At 43.8% G+C, this 23833-nt stretch overlaps 1 protein-coding gene across 2 annotated transcripts in view; it reads right to left on the minus strand.

Moving 5' to 3' along the window:
• CFAP44 (cilia and flagella associated protein 44) overlaps window positions 1–23833 on the minus strand; it is a 553092-nt gene that overhangs the window by 220469 nt on the left and 308790 nt on the right. For both annotated transcript variants that reach the window (XM_033943382.1, XM_033943381.1), the window contains one exon: window positions 8463–8593. In XM_033943382.1, coding sequence (XP_033799273.1) covers window positions 8463–8593 — 131 coding nt within the window. The remainder of the gene's footprint in view (window positions 1–8462; window positions 8594–23833) is intronic.

Below are 23833 nucleotides of genomic sequence, written 5' to 3' on the forward strand. Positions count from 1 at the left end.
AATCGCTGCGCTGGGAAGTAAGAAGAGCTGCTGGCAGGGGAGAAAGCCACTATCAGAAGCTGCTGGGCAAGGGAAAAAAAGAGACAGCTGCTACTGGAGAGGGAGAGGGAGAAGGAGAGATGCTTCTGGGAGGGGAGGAGGGAAAGGAATCTGGGAAGCTGCTGGGCAAGGAAAAAAAGGGACAGCTGCTACTGGAGAGGGAGAAAGAGAAGGAGAGATGCTTCTGGGAGGGGAGGAGGGAAAGGAATCTGGGAAGCTGCTGGGAAGGAAAAAAAGGGACAGCTGCTACTGGAGAGGGAGAAGGAGAAGGAGAGATGCTTCTGGGAGGGGAGGAGGGAAAGGAATTTGGGAAGCTGCTGGGCAAGGAAAAAAGGGACAGCTGCTACTGGAGAGGGAGAAGGAGAAGGAGAGATGCTTCTGGGAGGGGAGGAGGGAAAGGAATCTGGGAAGCTGCTGGGAAGGAAAAAAAGGGACAGCTGCTACTGGAGAGGGAGAAGGAGAAGGAGAGATGCTTCTGGGAGGGGAGGAGGGAAAGGAATTTGGGAAGCTGCTGGGCAAGGAAAAAAGGGACAGCTGCTACTGGAGAGGGAGAAGGAGAGATGCTGCTGGGAAGGGAAGAGAGTTACTGCTGGACAGGAAGAGGAGGGAAGGGGGAAGGAAACAGCTAGCAGAGAGATTAGAGGAGGGAAGGGGAGACACAGGCATGAGAAAGTAGAGAGATTGATGATAGGAAGGGGTCAGCAGACAAATAAGCAGAGAGGGACAACGATGATAGATCTGGTGTAGGAGAGATAAAAATGAAGAGAGCAGTGAAGCTGGAATGAATCATGTAAAAAGGAGAGAGGGGGCACAAGCTGGATGGAAAGGGGAGAGAGGCATAGAAAGAAGACAGATACCATATGGAAGGGGGAGAGGACAGACAGTGGATGGAAGGGGCAGATGCTGGATTGAAGAGACAGAGAGGGCAGACGCTGGAAAGAAGAGAGTGAAAAGAAGATTGAAAGCAGAAACCAGAGACGACAAAAGGTAGAAAAAAATAATTTTATTTCTATTTTGTGATTAGAATATATCAGATTTGAAATATATATCCTGCTAGAGCTGGTGTTAGACATAACTGGGGACTGCAAAGCCCAGGCAGTGCTTCTTTAGCTTCCAGCTGGCTTAGGGTGCTCTCTGACCAGGGGGCAGTTGCCCTAGTTGCACTCCCCTAAAACTATTCCTGTCATGTGTGACTACAGTATTCTGTTAGCATGATATTTCTGTGTAGCATTATGTAATAATTTGGCTTGTTCAGTTTTCTTGATAGTAGAGGGGATATATGTGAAGGGGAGGGGAGACAGGGGTTTTGTTGATCCTGCTCTGAATTATTTGTATTTATAAAATGACAATTGTACAGAATATTGTTTCTTTTTATACTTTAATAAAATACATTCAATATAAAATTATAACTGAGGCTTGTGTGGATGAGATCAGATGATTTGTGGGGACCGACTCGCGGAGATGGGGCAGAAACGGGGTTTTTAAATTTTAGTCCTAGTAGTTTGCCGGTCCACAAAATAATTCTTTTTTTTCTGCCGGTCCACGGGTGTAAAAAGGTTGAAGAACACTGATCTAAAGTACATACACCTGCCTTCATCCAATATTTCCTGATGACCTTAAATCCACCAATTTGAATCTTGGAGTTCTTTCTTCTTCCCCTATTCTCATAATCCTCAAGTTGTTTCTTCATTTCTTGAATAGTTTGTCTGTCTTTTTTACACTGCTGCGGATTAAGTTCCATCTGTTCCACTCTAATCTCCAATTGCGAAACTCTGGTTTACGATCTCCATTTGTTTGGTTAAATTCACTACTTCTTTTACCTCCATAATTCTGCTTGCATTTTCTTGAAGCATTTGTTTTGTTTAGCAGTTCTTCCATTACGTCCATCTTGTCAGATATTTCCGTCGCATCTTTAGGGAGAGGCACTTTCAACGGCATGAGCTGGTCGTGTTTTACACGTTTCGCCGTCCCTCCCACTGTGAATGCCATCTCCAATTTCGTTTGACGCGTGGTAGCCATATTCCTTTACTTCTTTCACTAATTTTGGGGAAGAAAAAGCTCTGTATAACTTGACAAATTTCCTGCCTGTTGCCTGGGTTAGAGGAGCGTTGCAGTTACACCTCCATCTTATGCGCTACCAAGCCACCTACTACTGTAGAATTAAAAAGTGCAAAAGGTAGGGATCCCGGTGAGTGATCAACAACATAAAATATTGTTATTCACTGATGATGTTCTCCTGACCTTGAAGGAACTGGTGAAGTCTCTGGAGGCAGTGTCTACGGTGCTGGGGTAATATGATGTTCTTTCAGGCTTCAAGATCAATATGAATAAGTCTGAAGTATTGAATATAAATGTGTCCCAGGAACAGGTGGCAGCCTTACGCATGCAATTCCCATATCAGTGGGCTCCTTTAGCAATTCGGTATTTGAGGGTTTATTTGATCTCTGATCCAGGGAAGCTTTATAAGGCTAATTATCCTGTGCTCCTTACTGAAATTTTTGCAGATTTAGAAAGATGGGAGGGGTTGAATACTAACTGGCTGGGTCGGATTAATGCGGTCAAAATGATTCTCCTATTCATGGCCCTTCCTATTGAGCTTCCGGCTATTTTTTTGTAGGCTTCACAGATGGATCTTTGCGTATATTTGGAGATGACAGCCCCCTCGGGTGCATCATTCAATCTTACATCAAGCATGGGGGGCATGGGGGTACCTAATTTCTTATTGTACTAAAGGGCTGCGCTGCTGCAGGAAATTGCTATTTGGATTTCCTTTGAGGATTGCCCTTGGTTGCCCATGGTCCAATCTTTTCTTCCAGATTTTACCCTCTAGAAACTGCCGTGGGCGCCAATGGTGGTACTGCAGGATCAGATTTTGCATTACAACCCATTTTTGCAAGCTATATTGCATACATGGTATAATCTGCGGAAGACTATGTTTCCCGAAAGGGTATTCTTTCTTCATACACCAATCTGTTACCCAGGGCTTTATAGGGGCCAGGAGGAGCTGATCAGGGGTCATTGGGTCTGAGCCTGACTTAGAACTCTGGGTCAAGTATGGGAGGGGCAGGGGATTCAGCATTTTGATTTTCTGGAGGAGGAATATGGTCTCTCAACCAGGGATACTGTGGCATATGCACAACTTCGTTCCTTTTTGGACAAACGTGCTTGCTGGAAGTTGAGTTTGGGGGAAACGGTCTTGGACCAAGCTCTTAATTTGGGGGCAGGTAGAGGGGGAATCTCTAGAATTTATAAAGTACTTTTATTGCAGGAAGCCTCTGTAGACCCATATAGGGAGGCTTGGGAGGGTGCCTTAGGGTTGCAGGGAGGAATGGTTTCTTGGCAGCGTTGTTATAAAAGGCTATTTCAACTCTCAGTTTCCTACACTATTATTGAAAATGTGTATAAAATGTACTATCAATGGTATCTTTCCCCTCTTAAAATCCATAGGTTTGCTCGCACAGCCTCAGATCAATATTGGCAATGGTGTGCTGCCAAGGGAGATTTCCTTCATATGTGGTGGAACTGCTCAATTATTAAATTGTATTGGCACCAGGTGGGACAGGTAGTGGTGCGTATCTTGCACAAGCCCTGCCCTCTTCTTCTAGCCTGTTGTTTGTGAATGTTCCTGTACCAGGTTACTCGAGCTATGAGTAATGTTTGGTGGCTTATATCTTCATGGCAATTCGCCTGGTCCTAGCAGTGAGGTGGAAGCAGCTGGAATGCCCAGCTATGTCTGCTGTTTACGCCAAGTTGGACTATATACAGCTCATGTCCAAATTGACTGCAATAAGCCATAATACCATGCACATTTATTGTAAAATCTAGAATGCTTATATTGATTGGAGAGTGCACTTAGGTTGATGCCTTGACCTGATTGTTTGGCTGGGACTCAAATTAGATTTCTTTGGCTGTGAGACCTGGGGGGAGGGGGAGGCCAGGAGGGGGGAGGAGGATAGTTTGTTTCTGTTGGGTTATGATGTTTAATTTTGGCTTGAGTATTTGTATTGCATATTTTGTATTTGCATATATTGTTAGCAATTTTTCAATAAAATTTGAAACTTAAAAAAAAGTGCAAAAGGTGTAAAAGTCAGTTTCCTGATATAAATCTGAAGCAGTTTGGTTTTTGCGCAAAGTTTTAATCCTCCATAACTTATATGAGCTACGGTTGAGAGAAGGTGTTTTTTAAAGTGTGCTGTAAATCATGGATCACGAACAACTCATTAACATGAAATTTTGTTTCAAACTGCAAAACAGTGCTAAAGAAACACACAAAATGTTTTTTTTTTTTTTTAATTTTTATTGATTTTTAATCTAAAACAGTGTCATACAAATGAACAAACAGTAGGTATTACATACATTACACTTATATCTGTACAGGTAGCATATATATCATTCAAGATTTTCAGTTATATTACATATAATAATAACATAATATATCATAATATACACAAAATGTTAAAATTAGTTTATAGTGATGCTGCAGTGACCGTGAAGATGGTTTACGACTGGTTCAAGCAATTTCATAATGGTTATGAATCGGTTGAAGATGAGGAGAGACAGGGATGCCCTTCAACATCAAAAACCCAAGAGTAAGAGTAAGTGAAATGAGTAAGTGAAATGATTTGATCAAACAGGCAATTGACTATTAGGGAAATTTCTGAGGATCTGAACATCTCTTTTGGTTCCATTCAAAACATTTTAACAACAGATTTGAACATGAGGTGAGTGAGTGCAAAATTTGTTCCACACATTTTGACGGTTGAACAAAAGCAACAGCGTTTGTCAATTTCATTGGAGTTGCGCGATCATGCCACTTCAGATTCCAGCTTTTTAAGAAATGTCATCATGGGAGATGAAATTTGGGTCTGTGGTTATGATCATGAGACCAGAGTTCTCAATGGAAATCACCCAGTTCTCCTCATGCAAAAAAAAGTGCGTCAATCAAGATCAAACATCAAGGTAATGATGATTGTGGTTTTTTTGCCTTGATGGAATTCTGCAAACTAGAGGAAATATAATGACGGCGGCGTGGTAACAGTGTAATTGATTTGCTCTGCTATACATTGCTATTTGTTGGACCTGATTGCTTCTATAATCGTGATGATTTTGCAATCCCGTGATGCCCCACACTAAACGCAAGGGTTTTCTTCAGGCGGACCCTTCCTCGCCCCGACAAGCAACACTGGACAGATTTCTCACCAGCTCACTGGCTAGTTTAGCGGGAGGAAGTTTCCCAGCATTAACTTCTATGGAAGGAGCCACAGAGGTTTTGGGATTGAAGACATTGTTATCCCTTCACGCAACCTGACTTACACCAGATTCAGTGTAGAAGGACGTGGTGAGCATGAAAGCGAATGACCGGAAGAATCTAACACCTCCACGACTTGAGGGGTTCCACGTTCTCACAGACGCCGAGTCTCCAGCTTTGCAGATGGTGGGAGAGAACCACGTTTCCCAGGTCACCTTGGAAAACGTTTGGCAAGTCCTTCAGAAGCTCGAGGTGGCCGCTACGAAGTCTGCAGGTGATACTTCAGCTATAATATCTAAAATAGACACTTTGTCAACCTCAGTGCAAAATATTCAAACTGAAATGAACGTTAAATTTAATCAAATTGATGTAGAAATTGCCTCTATATAAAAACTCTCAGGTTCCGTCATTAAAGAAAAGATGTTTCTTCAAAGAAAAATCGATTAATTAGAAAATTATAACAGGTTAAACCTAAGAGTTCTGAACTTTCCCAAGTCCTCTGTTCTAACTCCATTAGACATGTTTAAAAAATTCTTGATGAAAATTTGAAATATACAACTGAGTCTATTCTGCTGATAAACAGGATTTACCGTATTTTTCGCTCCATAAGACGCACCCGACCATAAGACGCACCCACCTGTAGAGGAGGAAAAACCAAGAAAAAAAAATTGGCAGTTCAAAAAGGTTATTATAATAAATTTAAGGATTTGTGGGGACCATTATTAAATTATAGTAATGAATAAGTTACACTTTTCACAATTTTAATACAAATATGGATTTGGGGTGGGGGGGGGTGTTGGTTTTTTCATTAAGAATATATATATTAATGTTATAAGATATTATTTTCCGGTAGTATATTTTAGTTATATATGAATCTAGGAGGGGGGGTGGGGGTTAAATCTTTCTTGGTGTATGATATTGAAGATTTTTCAAGTGATGTTGTATTATAATTGTTTGATACTTACTGTGCACTTGATGTAAGTTATAAAATGAATAAAGAATTTTATTTTATTTTTTAAAAAGAAAAAAAATTCTGAACCAAATGGCATGCCCTGTACCTTGTCCCCCCCTTGTGTGGTCTAATGGTAGGCCGGGACAGGGTACGTCTAGTGGTGGGCACATCTAATGGTAGGCATGTGTAGTGGCAGCCAGCCCCAAGCCAGACAGCCAGCCCCCCTGTAAATTTTTAAATCACCCCTGTATCCCCCCCCCAGTACTTTTAGATCATCCCCTGTTGGGAACCTGGACTTTTTCTCAGCATTGACATTCTACCTAGCTTTAATAGCAGCAGTTTGGATTACCGTTTGGATTGTTGAAGCTTGTTGTGCTTTAGAAATGCGTTACAGTTTATGGGAGTTTTTGGTTCCTATGATATGTTTGCCCCTTCTGATTTAATATTAGTAGCTGGTAGCCAGTGGTGGTTGGCTATTATTGCCTTTCACTTTTTCTGTGCAACACTGAGGTTCTGTTCTCCCTTAGCAATCTGCAATCTTTTTGTGTGCTTTATCTACTACTACATTGCGGAAACAAACATAGAAAGAAGACTGACTCATTTGAGCTTTGGTGCTGGAGAAGGATTTTAGGCATGCTGTTGACTGTCAGAAGAACTAACAAATCGATTCTGGAAGAGATGAAACCAGCTATATCACTCGAAGCCTAAATGATGAAGTTACTACTGTCTCATTTTGGTCACACCATCAGAACAGAGAGATCAGAACAGAGAGATCACTGGAGAAGGACATCATGTTTGGGAAAATCAAAGGAACCAGGTGAAGAGGGCGACCTGCAATCAGATGTTTGGACACATTGAAAACAACCATGGGGAGGACCTTTCCAGACTAGCACAAAACCGATTTCCTTTTAGATCTGCAATTCATCAAATCGCTAGGACTCAAGCACGAGTCAATGGCACCTAACAACAACAACAACATAATTATACTTCAGTAATTTGAAAATGAAATACGAGGTAAATAATACATAGAAATATAGAAATAGACGGCAGATAAGGGCCACGGCCCATCCAGTCTGCCCACCTCAAAGACCCTCCCCTACCTTTTATTGTGAATAGATCCCATGTGTCTGTCCCATTTGGCCTTAAAATCAGGCACGCTGCTGGCCTCAATAGCCTGAAGTGGGAGACTATTCCAGCGATCAACCACCCTTTCAGTGAAAAAGAATTTCCTGGTGTCCCCATGCAGTTTTCTGCCCCTAATTTTCCACGGATGCCCCCTTGTTGCCTCTGGACCCTTGAAGCAGAAGATATCTTCTTCCATCTCGATGTGGCCCGTGATATGTTTGAATGTCTCTATCATGTCACCCCTCTCTCTGCGCTCCTCGAGTGAGTATAGCTGTAATTTATCCAGCCTTTCTTCGTACGGGAGATCCTTGAGTCCCGAGACCATCCGGGTGGCCATTCTCTGAACCGATTCCAGTCTCAGCACATCCTTACGATAGTGCGGCCTCCAGAATTGCACACAGTATTCCAGGTGAGGCTTCACCATTGACCTATACAATGGCATAATGACTTCCGGCTTACGGCTGACGAAACCCCTCCGTATGCAACCTATGATTTGTCTTGCCTTGGATGAAGCTTGCTCCACTTGATTGACAGCTTTCATGTCCTTACTGATGATCACCCCTAAGTCTCGTTCAGCTACCGTTTTTGTTAGGATCTCTCCATTAAGGGTGTATATCTTACATGGGTTATGGCCGCCCAGGTGCATAACTTTGCATTTTTTGGCATTGAAGCTGAGTTGCCAGTCCCTAGACCAGTGCTCCAGGAGGAGCAGGTCGTGCATCATGTTGTCAGGCATTGAATCTTCGTCCGTTGGGTTAATGCCCACAACATTGCCTAGTTTGGCGTCATCGGCAAATAATGTCTTTTAGTAAACGTAAACCTAAGATTTGTAGCAGAGGCAATGTAAGGTTAAGTGAATTTTCCTGGGTCACAAAAAGCATCAGTGGGATTTGAACCCTGATTTTACTAGGTACTCAACCAATAAGTTATTCCTCTACTCCATTTACACAACTTCATCTGTTATTCATTAAAGGCCTTCCTTTAATGAAGCCTACAGGCAATTATCTTCCAATACAACCTACATATAACAGAGATAATATGAACAATAAATAGAAATTATATTTGTATTCTTGTGCTAGAAAAGAGGCTGGTTCTCACCGAGCCTGCAGTTTCTGCAGTCCAATCTTATGTTTCTCCTGTTCCCAAGCCAGTTCTTTGTATACAATGCGGACTCTTTGTGAAGTTTGCCTCTCCATCTCCTCACGGATTCTGTGGTCCATTTCAAATTCCTACAAGAAGAAGGTATGACTTATATCATTACTGCAATTACTGATATATTACAAGCATGATGTTCATGTAAGGATCACTGAGTATTCAAAATCAACAATGCAGATGGCAATGTTGACGTCAGCCTTTAGAGGGCAAGTTTGAAACTCCATAACTCCATAAAAGCTTGTAAGCTATGTTCCCTCTAAGCAGAGCACATGAGAAGAGAATGACACGGGGACTGTTTACTGCTGTAAACAGTGGTCACCATAGTAAATCCGCAGTAATTGGGACATTTGCAACTGGTTTACCACAGGAATGGGGACAAGACCTTTCACCGCCCCGCCGGAATTGGGACAAGACCTTTCATCGCCCCATGGAAGTGGTGAAAAGTCTTGATCCTGTAGTAAATAAATTGTGCCCGTGTCAGACTCGGCATCTCCTCCCTAGCTCCTCTTGGGCCTATTTTACCTTCAGGAGCCAGCCATGCCACGATGAAGACAGAAGGAACCCAATACCAAAGCCTGAGACTAATGTGATTTGAAGAATAAAATGACCAGACAACAAAAGCTAGAAAAAAAAATTATTTTATATTTTGTGATTAGAATATTTCAGATTTGAAATATGTATCCTGCTAGAGCTGGTATTAGACATAACTGGGACCGCAAAGCCCAGGCTGTGCTCCTTTAGCTTCCAGCTGGCTTAGGGCTCACTCTTTCTGACCAGGGGGCAGTTGCCCTAGTTGCTCACTCCTAACACTATTCCTGTCATGTGTGACTGAAGTATTCTGTTAGCTTGATTTTTCTATGTAGCATTGTGAAAAGGAAGTGAGACAGGGATTTTGTTGATCCTTGCTCTGTATTATTTGTGTTTATAAAATGACAATTATACAGAATATTGTCTCTTTTTATACTTTAATAAAATAAGTTCAGTATTAAATCATAACTATTCGAAGCTTGTGTGGATGGGATCTGACAGTTTGCCGGGTGGGGACAGGGACCGAGCTCGCGAGGACGGGGCAGGGATGGGGCAGGAACGGTGATACATTTTTTCCCCGTGTCATTCTCTAAACATGAGTAATTTCATACATTCCACGAGTATCGCTCATATATTTTACCTGGTTGCTCACAAAAATACTAGCAAATTTGGAAAATTGTTGGTTTTTAGAATTTGTTGCTCACACAAAAAATTAGAACTTGTCACTCACATGAGAAAAAATTTTGTACATACTCGGCCAATCCTTAGAAGAGCATTGCTTGTACGCCCACATACTGTATACTTTTGTGAGTGGACCTATAAGCACATTTATTTTCAAAGCAAAACTCTCCACAAAGCTTCCCTTCAAAAATCCAGATAGTGTTCACAATACACATACTTTTGTATCTGGATATTTTGCACTCACATGGAAGAAGGTGTAATATTATCTATCTAACAGTCATCAAGAAAGAATTAGAAAGACTTACAATAATACAGAATACAGCGGTCAGAATGATTTATAGCCTGAAGAAATTTGATCATGTTACACCCTTTTATTGCGAATTGCATTGGCTGCCAATGGAGGCCCAGGTACTGTTTAAACTAGGCTGTTTCTGTTACAAGGCTGTTTATGGTACAGCTCCTTCTTACTTAGTCAATAGATTTTCTTTATCAACATACAGACATAGTAGAAGAACTCATCCTTTGTTTAATTTTCCATCTGTTCAGGGTTGCAGGAGTAAGAAATTTCTAAATCATACTTTGGCATCTCAGGCAGCTATTCATGACAACGAATTCCGAATATTGTTGTTTATTACCCATTCCTATGACCATTTTAGAAAACAATTGAAGACCTATCTTTTTTCTAAATATTTGACTGTTTAATGAATCATCTTATTTCATGTAACATGTTTATTTTTATAACTTTTTGTAAACCGCGTTGAACTTCTGGTTACGCGGTCAATAAGCATAATGTTATGTTTATGCTACTCGCAGAAAATGAATGTGTTGATTTGAAAATACTATCACCACATCTTTGCTTAATCTAATTCAACTCACTCTTTTATGTAGATGAATGTACTGGCACAGAAATCTTTACCAAACAATTTTCCAACCTTTGTGTTTTTAGTTTAACTTCAGTTCTCTGTCTCTACTTGGTCTTGGTTCTCTCTCTGTCCTCAAGTTCCTTTTTTAAGGATTCTCTTCCAGGTTTCCTTTCATGTCATCATAATTTCTCTTGCCTCCTTATATATTAGTCTCTTTATGGCTTCTCTCTATAGCGTCTCTCATCTCACTTTTTTCTAGTCTTACTCTCTCCTTCACTTCTCCCCCTTTTCTCATCTTCATATCTGTTCTCTCCACTATGACTCCTCTTTCCCTCACCTTGTCTATTCCCAGTCACACACAGCTACTCTCTATCTCTTTCAGCTCCTCTTCTGACTTCAGCTTATATCCCCCTCTCTGCTCTTTTTCCTCTCTCCCAGATCATGTCTTCTTTTTTTAGCAACCTTCTTTCAGGTAGCCCATATGTCTTGTTTTGAATAGGACCGACCTGTTTTTAGATCCCCTGCCCCATTGTCCCTACACACAGCTTCAGGACACTGAAATGTCCCATTTTTAGGGACAGCGTCCCAAAGCTGTGCGCAGGGACAATGGGACAGGCGATCGCTTCCTCTCCCTCCCTGACACGCAAAAAAAAAAAAAGTTTCCTTCCAGCGCCCGATTCAAACCCCGCGGTCCATCGCTGCTGCTGCTCTTCTTACCTCCCTCCAGCACCAATTCAACAACACATAACCCCCTGCTGCTGCTGCTGCTAATTGCCACCCAGAAGCCTTCTTCCCGACGTCAATTATGACATCGGAGAGGACGTTCCAGACCAGCCAGGCAGCGATTGGTTAGCCTGAAACTTCCTCTCCGACGTCAGAATTAGCAGCAGCGGCGGCAGGTTTGAATAGGCGCTGGAGGGAGGTAAGGAGAGAGGTTGGCAATCAGTAGCGGAGGCGGAGCGGGAGGGAAGGAAGGAGAGAGGTTTTTTTTTTTTTTGCATGGCAGGGAGGCAAGGAGATAGGCAGGCAAGCAGGCTGGCTTTGGCGCAGCAGGGAGGGAGGTAGGTAGGTAGGCAGGCAGGCTTTGGGGGAGGGGGTGGGACAAAGTCTGGAAGGCAGTGAGGGGGACATAGGAAGGAGGCACTGGGGCACTAAGGATATAGGAACGGGCACTATGGACATGGGAAGGAGGCACTGGGGGCACTAAGGACATGGAAAGGGGCACTAAGGACATGGGAAGGAGGCACTGAGGGCACTAAGGACATAGGAAGGAAGGAGGGAGGGAATAGAAAGGGACAATTGTTGGGCCTGAGTGCAGAAAGAAAGGATGCAGTCAGAAGGAAACACAACCAGAGACTCATGAAATCACCAGACAGCAAAGGTAGGAAAAATGATTTTATTTTCAATTTAGTGATCAAAATGTGTCAGTTTTGAGAATTTATATCTGCTGTCTAAATTTTGCATTATATTTGTCTATTTTTCTATAGTTACTGAGGTGACATTGTATACTTTAAAGTCATCTGCCTTGACATATTTGAAACCCCAAAATATATATGATAATTAACATTTTCTCTCCGTATAGTGTGCTTTGTGTTTTTTTTTACATTTTATGGTTACCATTATGAATTAATAAGATATTATGTGTACATGAAAAATGAATGGAAGAAATTAGGGGCGGGGCTAGGGCGGGATTGGGGGCGGGACTGACAAATAATAGATGTCCCGTTTTGATGAAAAATTATAAATGGTCACGTTACCCATACTCTCTCCCTCAGACTATTTCTACTCCTCTCCCTCAGACTATTTCTACTCCTCAGACTAGTTCTATCAATCTGTCCCTATCACCCAGCCTCTCTTCCATTCTGCCTTTTCCAGCATGTCAGAACAGTATTTTCTCTCTTAACCAGTTATCCCTTTCAACCCTTCCTTGCCTACTTTATTCCTCTCTCTGTACCTCTCTGTATTTACCTTAACTGCTATAGATATTACTTTGCCAACATAGGTAAAATTGTCATGCCAATAAAGTTATCTGAATCTGTCTGTTCCTTTTGTCAGTGTCTGTCTGCTGCACTTCTCTACGGCAGCTGCTACATAGTAACATATAGTAGATGACGGCAGATAAAGACCCGAATGGTCCATCCAGTCTGCCCAACCTGATTCAATTTAAATTTTTTTTTTTTTTTTTCTTCTTAGCTATTTCTGGGCGAGAATCCAAAGCTTTACCCGGTACTGTGCTTGGGTTCCAACTGCCGAAATCTCTGTTAAGACTTACTCCAGCCCATCTACACCCTCCCAGCCATTGAAGCCCTCCCCTGCCCATCCTCCTCCAAACGGCCATACACAGACACAGACCGTACAAGTCTGCCCAGTAACTGGCCTAGTTCAATCTTTAATATTATTTTCTGATTCTAAATCTTCTGTGTTCATCCCACGCTTCTTTGAACTCAGTCACAGTTTTACTCTCCACCACCTCTCTCGGGAGCGCATTCCAGGCATCCACCACCCTCTCCGTAAAGTAGAATTTCCTAACATTGCCCCTGAGTCTACCACCCCTCAACCTCAAATTATGTCCTCTGGTTTTACCATTTTCCTTTCTCTGGAAAAGATTTTGTTCTACGTTAATACCCTTTAAGTATTTGAACGTCTGAATCATATCTCCCCTGTCTCTCCTTTCCTCTAGGGTATACATATTCAGGGCTTCCAGTCTCTCCTCATACGTCTTCTGGTGCAAGCCTCCTATCATTTTCGTCCCCCTCCTCTGGACCGCCTCAAGTCTTCTTACGTCTTTCGCCAGATACGGTCTCCAAAACTGAACACAATACTCCAAGTGGGGCCTCACCAATGACCTGTACAGGGGCATCAACACCTTCTTTCTTCTACTGACTACGCCTCTCTTTATACAGCCCAGAATCCTTCTGGCAGCAGCCACTGCCTTGTCACACTGTTTTTTCGCCTTTAGATCTTCGGACACTATCACCCCAAGGTCCCTCTCCCCGTCCGTGCATATCAGCTTCTCTCCTCCCAGCATATACGGTTCCTTCCTATTATTAATCCCCAAATGCATTACTCTGCATTTCTTTGCATTGAATTTTAGTTGCCAGGCATTAGACCATTCCTCTAACTTTTGCAGATCCTTTTTCATATTTTCCACTCCCTCTTCGGTGCTAAGCTACAGCAACTCCCTCCTCCCCTGCAATCTACTGAACAGGCTGCAGGGGAGGGTGGGAACAGTAAAACTAGTCAACAGAAGCACTTCATTCCTGTGATTTCCTGTAGCTCTGCAGCATGGTGCTTGCTGCCACAGATCTAAAGACTTGCAGGGAAAAATATTGGGGGTGCTCAGGCACTCACAAGGCTGGCACCTGTGCTTCTACATGCACATTTGTAAACACATGGTAGGAGGTGATAATCTGCAAACAAACAAAGCAACAAACACAGAGCAGACCAGCAGATATAGACATGGATACTTTATTATAACAAATACCTGACATAGCCACGTTTCTGCGTCAGGGGTAAAGCTAAAGTACAAACATTAAATTCAATTAAAATAATATAATATATAGATAAAATAAGAGGATAAAACTTTTTTAAAAACATAAGAACATAAGAATTGCCGCTGCTGGGTCAGACCAGTGGTTCTTTTTTTTTTTTTTTTTAATTCTTTATTCATTTTAAAACTTTCATCAAGTGTACAAAATTCATAATAAACACTATTAATTAGACCACTTGAACATCTTATCAGTGTATCTTATAAATATAAATGCAACCCTCCCCCACCCTCCTTCTAAGCCCATTATTCATTATAAGATCATAAACCCTTCCATTAAACCCCTTCCCTCCTTCAACTAAGTGGTGTATAATTAATAGAAAAATGGCATTTAATCATGACCAGTGGTTCATCGTGCCCAGTAGTCCGCTCATGTGGCAGCCTCCAGGTCAAAGACCAGTGCTCTAAATGAGTCCAGCCTCACCTGCGTATGTTCTAGTTTAGCAGGAACTTGTCCAACTTTGTCTTGAATCCCTGGAGGGTGTTTTCCTCTATAGAAGACCCTGGAAGAGCGTTCCAGTTTTCTACCACTCCCTGGATGAAGAAGAACTTCCTTACGTTTGTACAGAATCTATCCCCTTTCAACTTTAGAGAGTGCCCTCTCATTCTCTCTACCTTGGAGAGGGTGAACAATCTGTCTTTATCTACTAAGTCTATTCCCTTCAGAATCTTGAATGTTTCGATCATGTCCCCTCTCAGTCTCCTCTTTTCAAGGGAGAAGAGGCCCAGTTTCTCCAATCTCTCACTGTACAGCAACTCCTCCAGCCCTTTAACCATTTTAGTCGCTCTTCTCTGGACCCTTTCGAGTAGTACCGTGTCCTTCTTCATGTATGGCGACCAGTGCTGGACGCAGTACTCCAGGTGAGGGCACACCATGGACCGGTACAGCGGTATGATAACCTTCTCCGATCTGTCTGTGATCCCCTTCATTATCATTCCTAGCATTCTGTTCACCCTTTTTGCCACTGCTGCGCATTGCACAGATGGCTTCATAGACTTGTTGATCAGAACTCCCAAGTCTCTTTCATGGGAGGTCTCTCCAAGTATCGCCCCGGATATCCTGTATTCGTGCAGGAGATTTTTGTTACCAACATGCATCACTTTACACTTATCCACATTGAACCTTATTTGCCATGTTGATGCCCACTTCTTGAGCTTGATTGTGTCACGTTGCAGATCTTTGCTATCCCCCTGTGTCTTCACTACTCTGAATAACTTCGTATCATCCACAAATTTAATCACCTCACTCGTCGTACCAATGTCCAGATCTTTTATAAAGATGTTGAAGAACACAGGTCCAAGCACTAAGCCCTGCACCACCCTGCTGGTGACGCTCTTCCAGTCTGACTATTGTCCATTTACCCCCACTCTCTGTTTCCTATGCTCCAGCCAGTTTTTAATCTATGTGAGTATTTCACCCTCAATTCCATGGCTCGCAATTTTCCAAAGTAGTTGTTCATGTGGAACCTTGTCGAACGCCTTCTGAAAATCCAGATATACAATATCAACTGGTCAACCTTGTTTATCTGCCTGTTTACTCCCTCGAAGAAGTGCAGCAAGTTCGTCAAACAAGATATGCCTTTGCTGAAACCATGCTGGCTGGTCCTCATTAGACCATGTCCGTCAAGGTGATCAATGATGCGATCCTTTATCAGCGTCTCTACCATCTTTCCCAGTACTGAGGTCAGACTCACCGGTCTGTAGTTTCCCGTATCTCCCCTTGAACCTTTTTTTGAAGATCGGCGTAACATTTGCCACCTTCCAGTCTTCCAGAATCTTTCCCGATTTAGAAAAGGGGGCAGAAAGAATCAAGCAAAGGACCCAGTATGGTTAACAAGAGAAGTTAAGAAGGTGGTAGGAGATAAGAAAAAATCCTTCAGGACATGGAAAAAGGATAAAACTGAGGAAAATTGGAAAAAGCACAGGAAGCACCAAAAAGAATGCCACCGCGTAGTCAGAACAGCAAAGAGAGAATATGAAGAGAAACTTGCAAAGGAGGCACGGAACTTTAAACCTTTCTTTCGATATGTGAAAGGGAAACAGCCGGCGAGGGAGGAAGTGGGACCCCTGGATGAGGGGGATATGAAAGGAGTGGTAAAGGAGGAAAAGGAAGTGGCGGACAGACTAAACACGTTCTTCTCGTCGGTCTTCACAAAAGAGGACACATCCAATGTTCCGGAACCGGAAAAATTCTTCAAGGGGGACCAAGAGGAAAAATTATCGTGCATGGAGGTAAGCCTCGAAGACGTACTCAAACAGATAGATAGGCTAAAAACTGACAAATCGCCAGGCCCGGACGGAATTCACCCAAGAATATTAAGAGAACTTAGAAACGAAATAGCGGAGTTACTGCAACAGATTTGTAACCTATCCCTGAAAACAGGGGTAATACCGGAAGACTGGAGGATAGCAAATGTTACACCTATCTTCAAGAAAGGAACCAGAGGCGACCCGGGGAATTATAGACCGGTCAGCTTGACCTCAGTTCCGGGGAAGATGGCCGAATCATTGATCAAGAACAGTATCAGTGAGCACATAGAAAAAAACAAGCTGATGAGAACAAGCCAGCATGGTTTCTGTACTGGAAGATCCTGCCAAACAAACCTACTGCACTTCTTCGAGGGGATAAGCGGACATTTGGACAAAGGTGACCCCATAGATATAGTATACCTAGACTTCCAGAAAGCCTTCGACAAGGTACCTCATGAGCGCCTTCTAAGGAAACTGTGGAACCACGGGGTGGAAGGGGACATACACAGATGGATCAAAAACTGGTTGGCAAACAGGAAACAGAGGGTAGGAGTAAAGGGACACTATTCTGACTGGAAAGGGGTCACAAGTGGCGTCCCACAAGGGTCAGTGCTGGGACCGCTGCTATTCAATATATTTATTAATGACTTGGAAACAGGGACAAAGTGTGAAGTTATAAAATTTGCGGATGACACAAAACTCTCCGGTAAGGTTAGATCTGTAGAGGAATGTAAAAAACTCCAAAGGGATCTGGACAAACTGAGTGAGTGGGCAGATAAATGGCAGATGAGTTTTAATGTGGAGAAATGTAAAGTTATGCACATAGGGAAAGGGAACCTGATGTACAACTACATGATGGGGGGGATGACATTGGGAAAAGGCAACCTAGAAAAGGACTTGGGGGTTTTGGTGGATAAAACAATGAAACCGGCAGCACAATGCGCAGCGGCCTCAAAAAAGGCAAACAGAATGTTGGGCATTATCAAAAAAGGTATCACTACCAGAACCAAGGAAGTTATCCTCCCGCTGTACAGGGCAATGGTGCGACCGCATCTGGAGTACTGCGTCCAGTACTGGTTGCCGTACCTAAAGAAAGATATGGCGATACGCGAGAGGGTCCAGAGAAGAGCGACAAAAATGATAAAGGGCATGGAAAACCTCTCGTATGCTGAGAGGCTGGAGAAGTTGGGGCTCTTTTCCCTAGAAAAGAGGAGACTTAGAGGGGATATGATAGAAACTTATAAGATCATGAAGGGTATAGTGAAGGTAGAGAGAGACAGATTTTTCAGACTGGCGGGGGCAACAAGAACTAGAGCACACTCAAAAAAATTGAAGGGAGATAGTTTTAGAACAAATGCTAGGAAGTTCTTCTTTACCCAGAGGGTGGTGGACACCTGGAATGCGCTTCCAGAGGGGGTGGTTGAGCAGAGTACGGTTTTGGGTTTCAAAAAGGGATTGGACGAATTCCTGAGGGGTAAGGGAATCCAGGGGTACAATTAGAGGGTTACTATACAAGACAAAATGCTCTTGAGTAATAGATCACTACAGGTCATTGACCTGGGGGGCCGCCGTGGGAGCGGACTGCTGGGCATGATGGACCTATGGTCTGACTTGGCAGAGGCCATGCTTATGTGCTTATGTGCTTATGATCGACAGATTGGCGATTAGTTGAAGCAGTACAGCTATAGTCCCTTTCAGTTCCTTGAAGACCCTCAGATGGATGTCATCTGGTCTTGGGATTTATCACTCTTAAGCCTATCGATCTGCCTGCTTACTTCTTCTAGACTGACCGTCAACCCTGTCAGTTTCCCATCTCTGTTTCCAGCATATAGCCTGCTGTGTATATCCTCTTCAGTAAATACAGATGCAAAAAATGTGTTCAGTTTGTTGGCGATGGCTTTGTCCTCCTTTAGCACTCCCTTTATTCCATGGTCATCCAGCGGTCCCACCGCTTCCTTCGCGGGTTGTTTCCCCTTAATATATCAAAAGAACGGCTTGAAGTTTTTCGCCTCCTTGGCTATTTTTTCCTCATAGTCTCTTTTGGCCCCTTTTACCGCCTTATGGCACCTGCATTGATGTTGTTTGTGCTTATTCCAGTTTTCATCTGTTCTTGACTTTTCCATTCCTTAAACAATTTTTTCTTGTCTCTGATCGCTTCCTTCACCTCTACAGTGAGCCACGCCGGTTCCTTGTTCTTTTTCCTCTTCTATCCCTTGTTGATACGCGGTATATATAGATTTTGCCTCGGTGACTGTGTCCTTAAAAAGGGACCAAGCTTGCTCTAGTTCTATCTTCTTCTTAATCATAATTCCCTTTTCAGAAGTTCAGTGCCGTGGCCGTCATTCTGAATCGATCATCCAGGTTGGAGCGGATCATGTTGTCATTGCTGTTTCCCAGCATCCCTTCTACTTCTACACCTTGTGCCGGTCCTCGCAGTTCATTTAGAATTAAGTCCAGAATTGCATTTCCTCTTGTAATTTCCTTGACAAGTTGTTCCATAAAACAATCACCTACAGCATCCAGGAACTTGGTCTCCTTAGCGCAGCCGGAGGTGCCTAGGTTCCAGTCTATCCCCAGATAGTTGAAGTCACCCATGATAACTGCATTGCCTCCCTTGCAGTTGCGTTTAATATCATCCATCGTTTCTCCATCAATTTCTTCGGACTACCCTGGGGGTCGGTAGTAGATGCCGATCTTCATTTCCAGTCCATTTGTTCCTGGAATTTCAACCCATAGAGACTCTAACTTATCTGTCTGTTGTGGCGAGTTCTCTCCAGTAGATTCAATTCCCTCTTTGATGTATATTTTTATATGATTTATATTGTTTTTCCACTCATTTTATTTGTGTATTCTGTTACTTTTGTTATGCATTATTATTTATTTATATGATTTTAATTTATTTCAATGTTTGTACTTTAGTTTACCCCTGACACAGCCCTTTTGAGTGAAACATGACCACCTCGGGTGTTTGTTTTAATAAACTATCCACCTCTGTACCTGCTGATCTGCTCCATGTTTGCTACTTTATTTTCTATACACAGAGGCCTTGATTCTGCAAAGTGCCATCCCGATTTTAGGCAGCTGTAGGCGTCCTACAGCTGTCTAATCAGCCAATTGGGATGCACGTTTTTTTAAAAAATGCTCCCCAGGCAGGCTGCCTATATTGAAGGCGCCTCCGGGAGCCTAGGGAGGCCCGCAAGACGCCTAAGCTCGCCTAAGGGCCTTAGGTGAACCTAGGCGGCCCTAAGCATCTCCCTAATAGAGGAAGAGACACTTAAAATGTAGGCCAGCAAAATGCAAGTAGATGCAGCCGCTATACTTATCGCGGCAAGGGATCTCCCTGTCCGATCACCGGCAAGAGGGTGCTGAACCCCCCTGCCAGAATACCCCCCCAAACTCCCAATCGCCGGCAGAAGGGTACCTAACCCCTCCTGCCGGAAAGCCGCCCCAACCCCCCTAAACTGTAGATCACCGGCAGGAGGGTGCCGAACCCCTCCTGCCAGAACCCCCCCAAACTCCCAATCGCCGGCAGGAGGGTGCCCAACCCCTCCTGCCGGAAAGCCGCCCCCACCCCCCGAAACTGTAGATCACCGGCAGGAGGGTGCCGAACCCCTCCTGCCGGAACCCCCCCCAAACTCCCAATCGCCGGCAGGCGGGTACCCAACCCCTCCTGCCGGAAAGCCGGACCCCCTCCGGACCTCTCATGCTAACGACCTCCCCCCCACAATGACTCCCCTAACCTCCCCCCCAACTAACCTCCACCCCCAGCTAACCTTTTAATGTTGGCCAGCTGGACGGGTCTTGCTGCCGTCTAGCCAATAGGCCTGCCTCGTCGAAATGAGATGGGCCCGCCCCCCTCCCGGCCCATCCCCGCTAAGTCTTAGGTCTAATTGGCCCAGGCTCTAGAAGCCTGGACCAATCAGGCCTTAGGCATAGTGGGTCCGCCCATCCCCACTAACCCTAAGGTGTGATTGGCCCAGGCTCGTAGGCACCTGGGTGAGTCGTGGCTCGTGGCTCGTGGCCAGCGTGCTGTTTATGGGACGATATTGAAATGGATGTCAGAAGCATGATAGTGCAGTATTTTTGTAGCGCCAGTTTTTCGTATGATTCTGGGTAATTCTAGTTAGACAAACATCTGTGTTAGTTAAGGACCGCGCCCAAATAGAAGCGTACGGAAAAACAGGTGAATAAAAATTTAAATATAATGTAGCTAAGGCCAGAAGAAAAAACACACTAAAGATTAATATAAGGAAAAGAATGGTGTTTTCTTGTGTACTTTGCTGTTGAGCTAAATCATGGTGGAAATCATGATTACATGAGACATGGAGTCCAGTTTAGGTTCTTTGTGTGTACCATCTTGTGCCAGTGAATAGTTTCTGTTCTTTGTTCAGCTTCCTGCCTTTAGCCTCGTGGTTCTAATTGATAACAGATGTGCTTAGGCCAGTTAGGAAAAGCATATTAGACTCCATATTCCAAACTGAGATATAAAATGTATGAAGTATGAATGGCCAAGATATGAATGAAATTATGAATGTTTGGGGCCCATGAATGTGATATGTGGTGATATAAATGGTTTATAAGAAGAAACACTAAGGAAAAATCCTGAGCACAACATCTGGAAGTGATTAGAGTCAGTCTCAAGAATAAGAAGAAGGGGGGCACTGGAAGCCCACGCTTCAGGAAGAGGAGAGGGGGATTTACCCCCCTTTTTCTCCAGAGTAAGCTTTCTGTGTAAGGCCATGCAATTTGAATCTGTCAGCTTAGGAGTTTTTTTCCTTTAAGGCTCAGAGCTTGTCAGCATGGAAGGGCTGAGAATTTCTCAGCACCATGTTAATAATTATAGATTCTCTTGAATGTTATAATGTTAATTCAGAAATCAAAAGTAATTTTCTGAAAACTTTGTATAACTTTTAAACATGGAGGAATGTTTCTTTGTCTAAACTTTAAGACCACCCATAGAAATGTTATTGGTCGTCAGACTTGATGATGTCACTAAACCAAAAGTTATATATGGACATGTAACTGGTAAAAAACTTTGGAATTGTTAGGAGAAAGGCCAGCGTTTGGCTTCTGTAATAATTCTCTGATGCAAAAGATACTCAATTGATTTGCTAATAAAATTAATTGTGTACTCTTATGATCTAATATTGATATCTAATAAAAAATAAGATTTTGGATTTTATGAAAATATTTTGCATCATTATTTTTTTTCATTTTCATTTTACAACCCTAGAAAGCTATAAGTACGCATGTGTGCAATTATCCTGGTCATGGGCCAATCAGGCCTTAGGATTAGTGGGGATGGGCAGACCCGCTATGCCTAAGGCAAGATTGGTCCAGGCTTCTAGAGCCTGGGCCAATCAGACCTAAGACTTAGCGGGGATGGGCCGGGAGGGGGGCGGGACCATAACATTTCGACGAGGCGGGCCTATTGGCTAGACCACAGTTCTTCAACCGCCGGTCCGCGGACCGGTGCCGGTCCACAGGAAATTTTTGCCGGTCCGCACAGGGCCGGCAAGATTGAGTTACTTCAACTTCCTGTCGGTCTGCGCAGGGCCGGCAAGATCAACATGTGAAGTGTGCGCTGGGCTCGAGAGATCTTGGGGAGCCTCCGACAGTGGCTTTCTCCCCTCTCTGCAGTTCTCCTTTACTTCCCAGCGCGATTATCGAAGGCAGCCTCGGGGCTTTTGCTGAGTCGTGGCTGCCTTTGATGATGCAACTTCCTCTTTCCTCAGAGGCGGCGCGACCCAACAAAGGACCCGAGGCTGCCTTCATGAATCTCTGTGCTGGGAAGTAAGAAGAGCTGCTGGGAGGGGAGAAAACCACTATCAGAGTCTGGGAAGCTGCTGGGCAGGATAAAAAAGGGACAGCTGCTACTGGAAAGGGAGAAGAAGAGATGCTGCTGGGAGGGGAGGAGGGAAATGAATCTGGGAAGCTGCTGGGCAAGGAAAAAAAGGGACAGCTGCTACTGGAGAGGGAGAAGGAGAGATGCTTCTGGGAGGGGAGGAGGGAAAGGAATCTGGGAAGCTGCTGGGCAAGGAAAAAAAGGGACAGCTGCTACTGGAGAGGGAGAAGGAGAGATGCTTCTGGGAGGGGAGGAGGGAAAGGAATGTGGGAAGCTGCTGGGCAAGGAAAAAAAGGGACCGCTGCTACTGGAGAGGGAGAAGGAAAGATGCTTCTGGGAGGGGAGGAGGGATAGGAATCTGGGAAGCTGCTGGGCAAGGAAAAAAAGGGACAGCTGCTACTGGAGAGGGAGAAGGAGAGATGCTGCTGGGAGGGGAGGGAAGAGAATTACTGCTGGACAGGAGGAGGAGGGAAGGGAGAATGAAAAAAGGAAGGAAACAGCTGGCAGAGAGATTAGAGGAGGGGAAAGGGAGACACAGGCATGAGCAAGTAGAGAGATTGATGATAGGAAGGGGTCAGCAGAAAAATAAGCAGAGAGGGACAACGATGATAGATCTGGTGTAGGAGAGATAAAAATGAAGAGAGCAGTGAAGCTGGAATGAATCATGTAAAAAGGGGAGAGGGGCATAGAAAGAAGACAGATACCATATGGAAGGGGGAGAGGACAGACAGTGGATGGAAGGGGCAGATGCTGGATTGAAGAGACAGAGAGGGCAGATGCTGGAAGGAAGAGAGTGAAAAGAAGATTGAAAGCAGAAACCAGAGACGACAAAAGGTAGAAAAAAATAATTTTATTTCTATTTTGTGATTAGAATATATCAGATTTGAAATATATATCCTGCTAGAGCTGGTGTTAGACATAACTGGGGACTGCAAAGCCCAGGCAGTGCTTCTTTAGCTTCCAGCTGGCTTAGGGTGCTCTCTGACCAGGGGGCAGTTGCCCTAGTTGCACTCCCCTAAAACTATTCCTGTCATGTGTGACTACAGTATTCTGTTAGCATGATATTTCTGTGTAGCATTCTGTAATAATTTGGCTTGTTCAGTTTTCTTGATAGTAGAGGGGATATATGTGAAGGGGAGGGGAGACAGGGGTTTTGTTGATCCTGCTCTGAATTATTTGTATTTATAAAATGACAATTGTACAGAATATTGTTTCTTTTTATACTTTAATAAAATACATTCAATATAAAATTATAACTGAGGCTTGTGTGGATGAGATCAGATGATTTGTGGGGACCGACTCGCGGAGATGGGGCGGAAACGGGGTTTTTAAATTTTAGTCCTAGTAGTTTGCCGGTCCACAAAATAATTCTTTTTTTTCTGCCGGTCCACGGGTGTAAAAAAGTTGAAGAACACTGGGCTAGACGGCAGCAAGACCCGTCCAGCCGGCCAACATTTATAGGTTAGTTGGGGGTGTAGGTTAGTTGGGGGGGAGGTTAGGGGAGTCATCAGGGGGGGAGGTCGTTAGCATGGGGGGTCCGGAGGGGGTCCGGCTTTCCGGCAGGAGGGGTTGGGCACCTTCCTGCCGGCGATCTACAGTT

The sequence above is a fragment of the Geotrypetes seraphini genome, chromosome 4 (genome assembly GCF_902459505.1).
Source record: "Geotrypetes seraphini chromosome 4, aGeoSer1.1, whole genome shotgun sequence".
Taxonomy (NCBI): domain Eukaryota; kingdom Metazoa; phylum Chordata; class Amphibia; order Gymnophiona; family Dermophiidae; genus Geotrypetes; species Geotrypetes seraphini.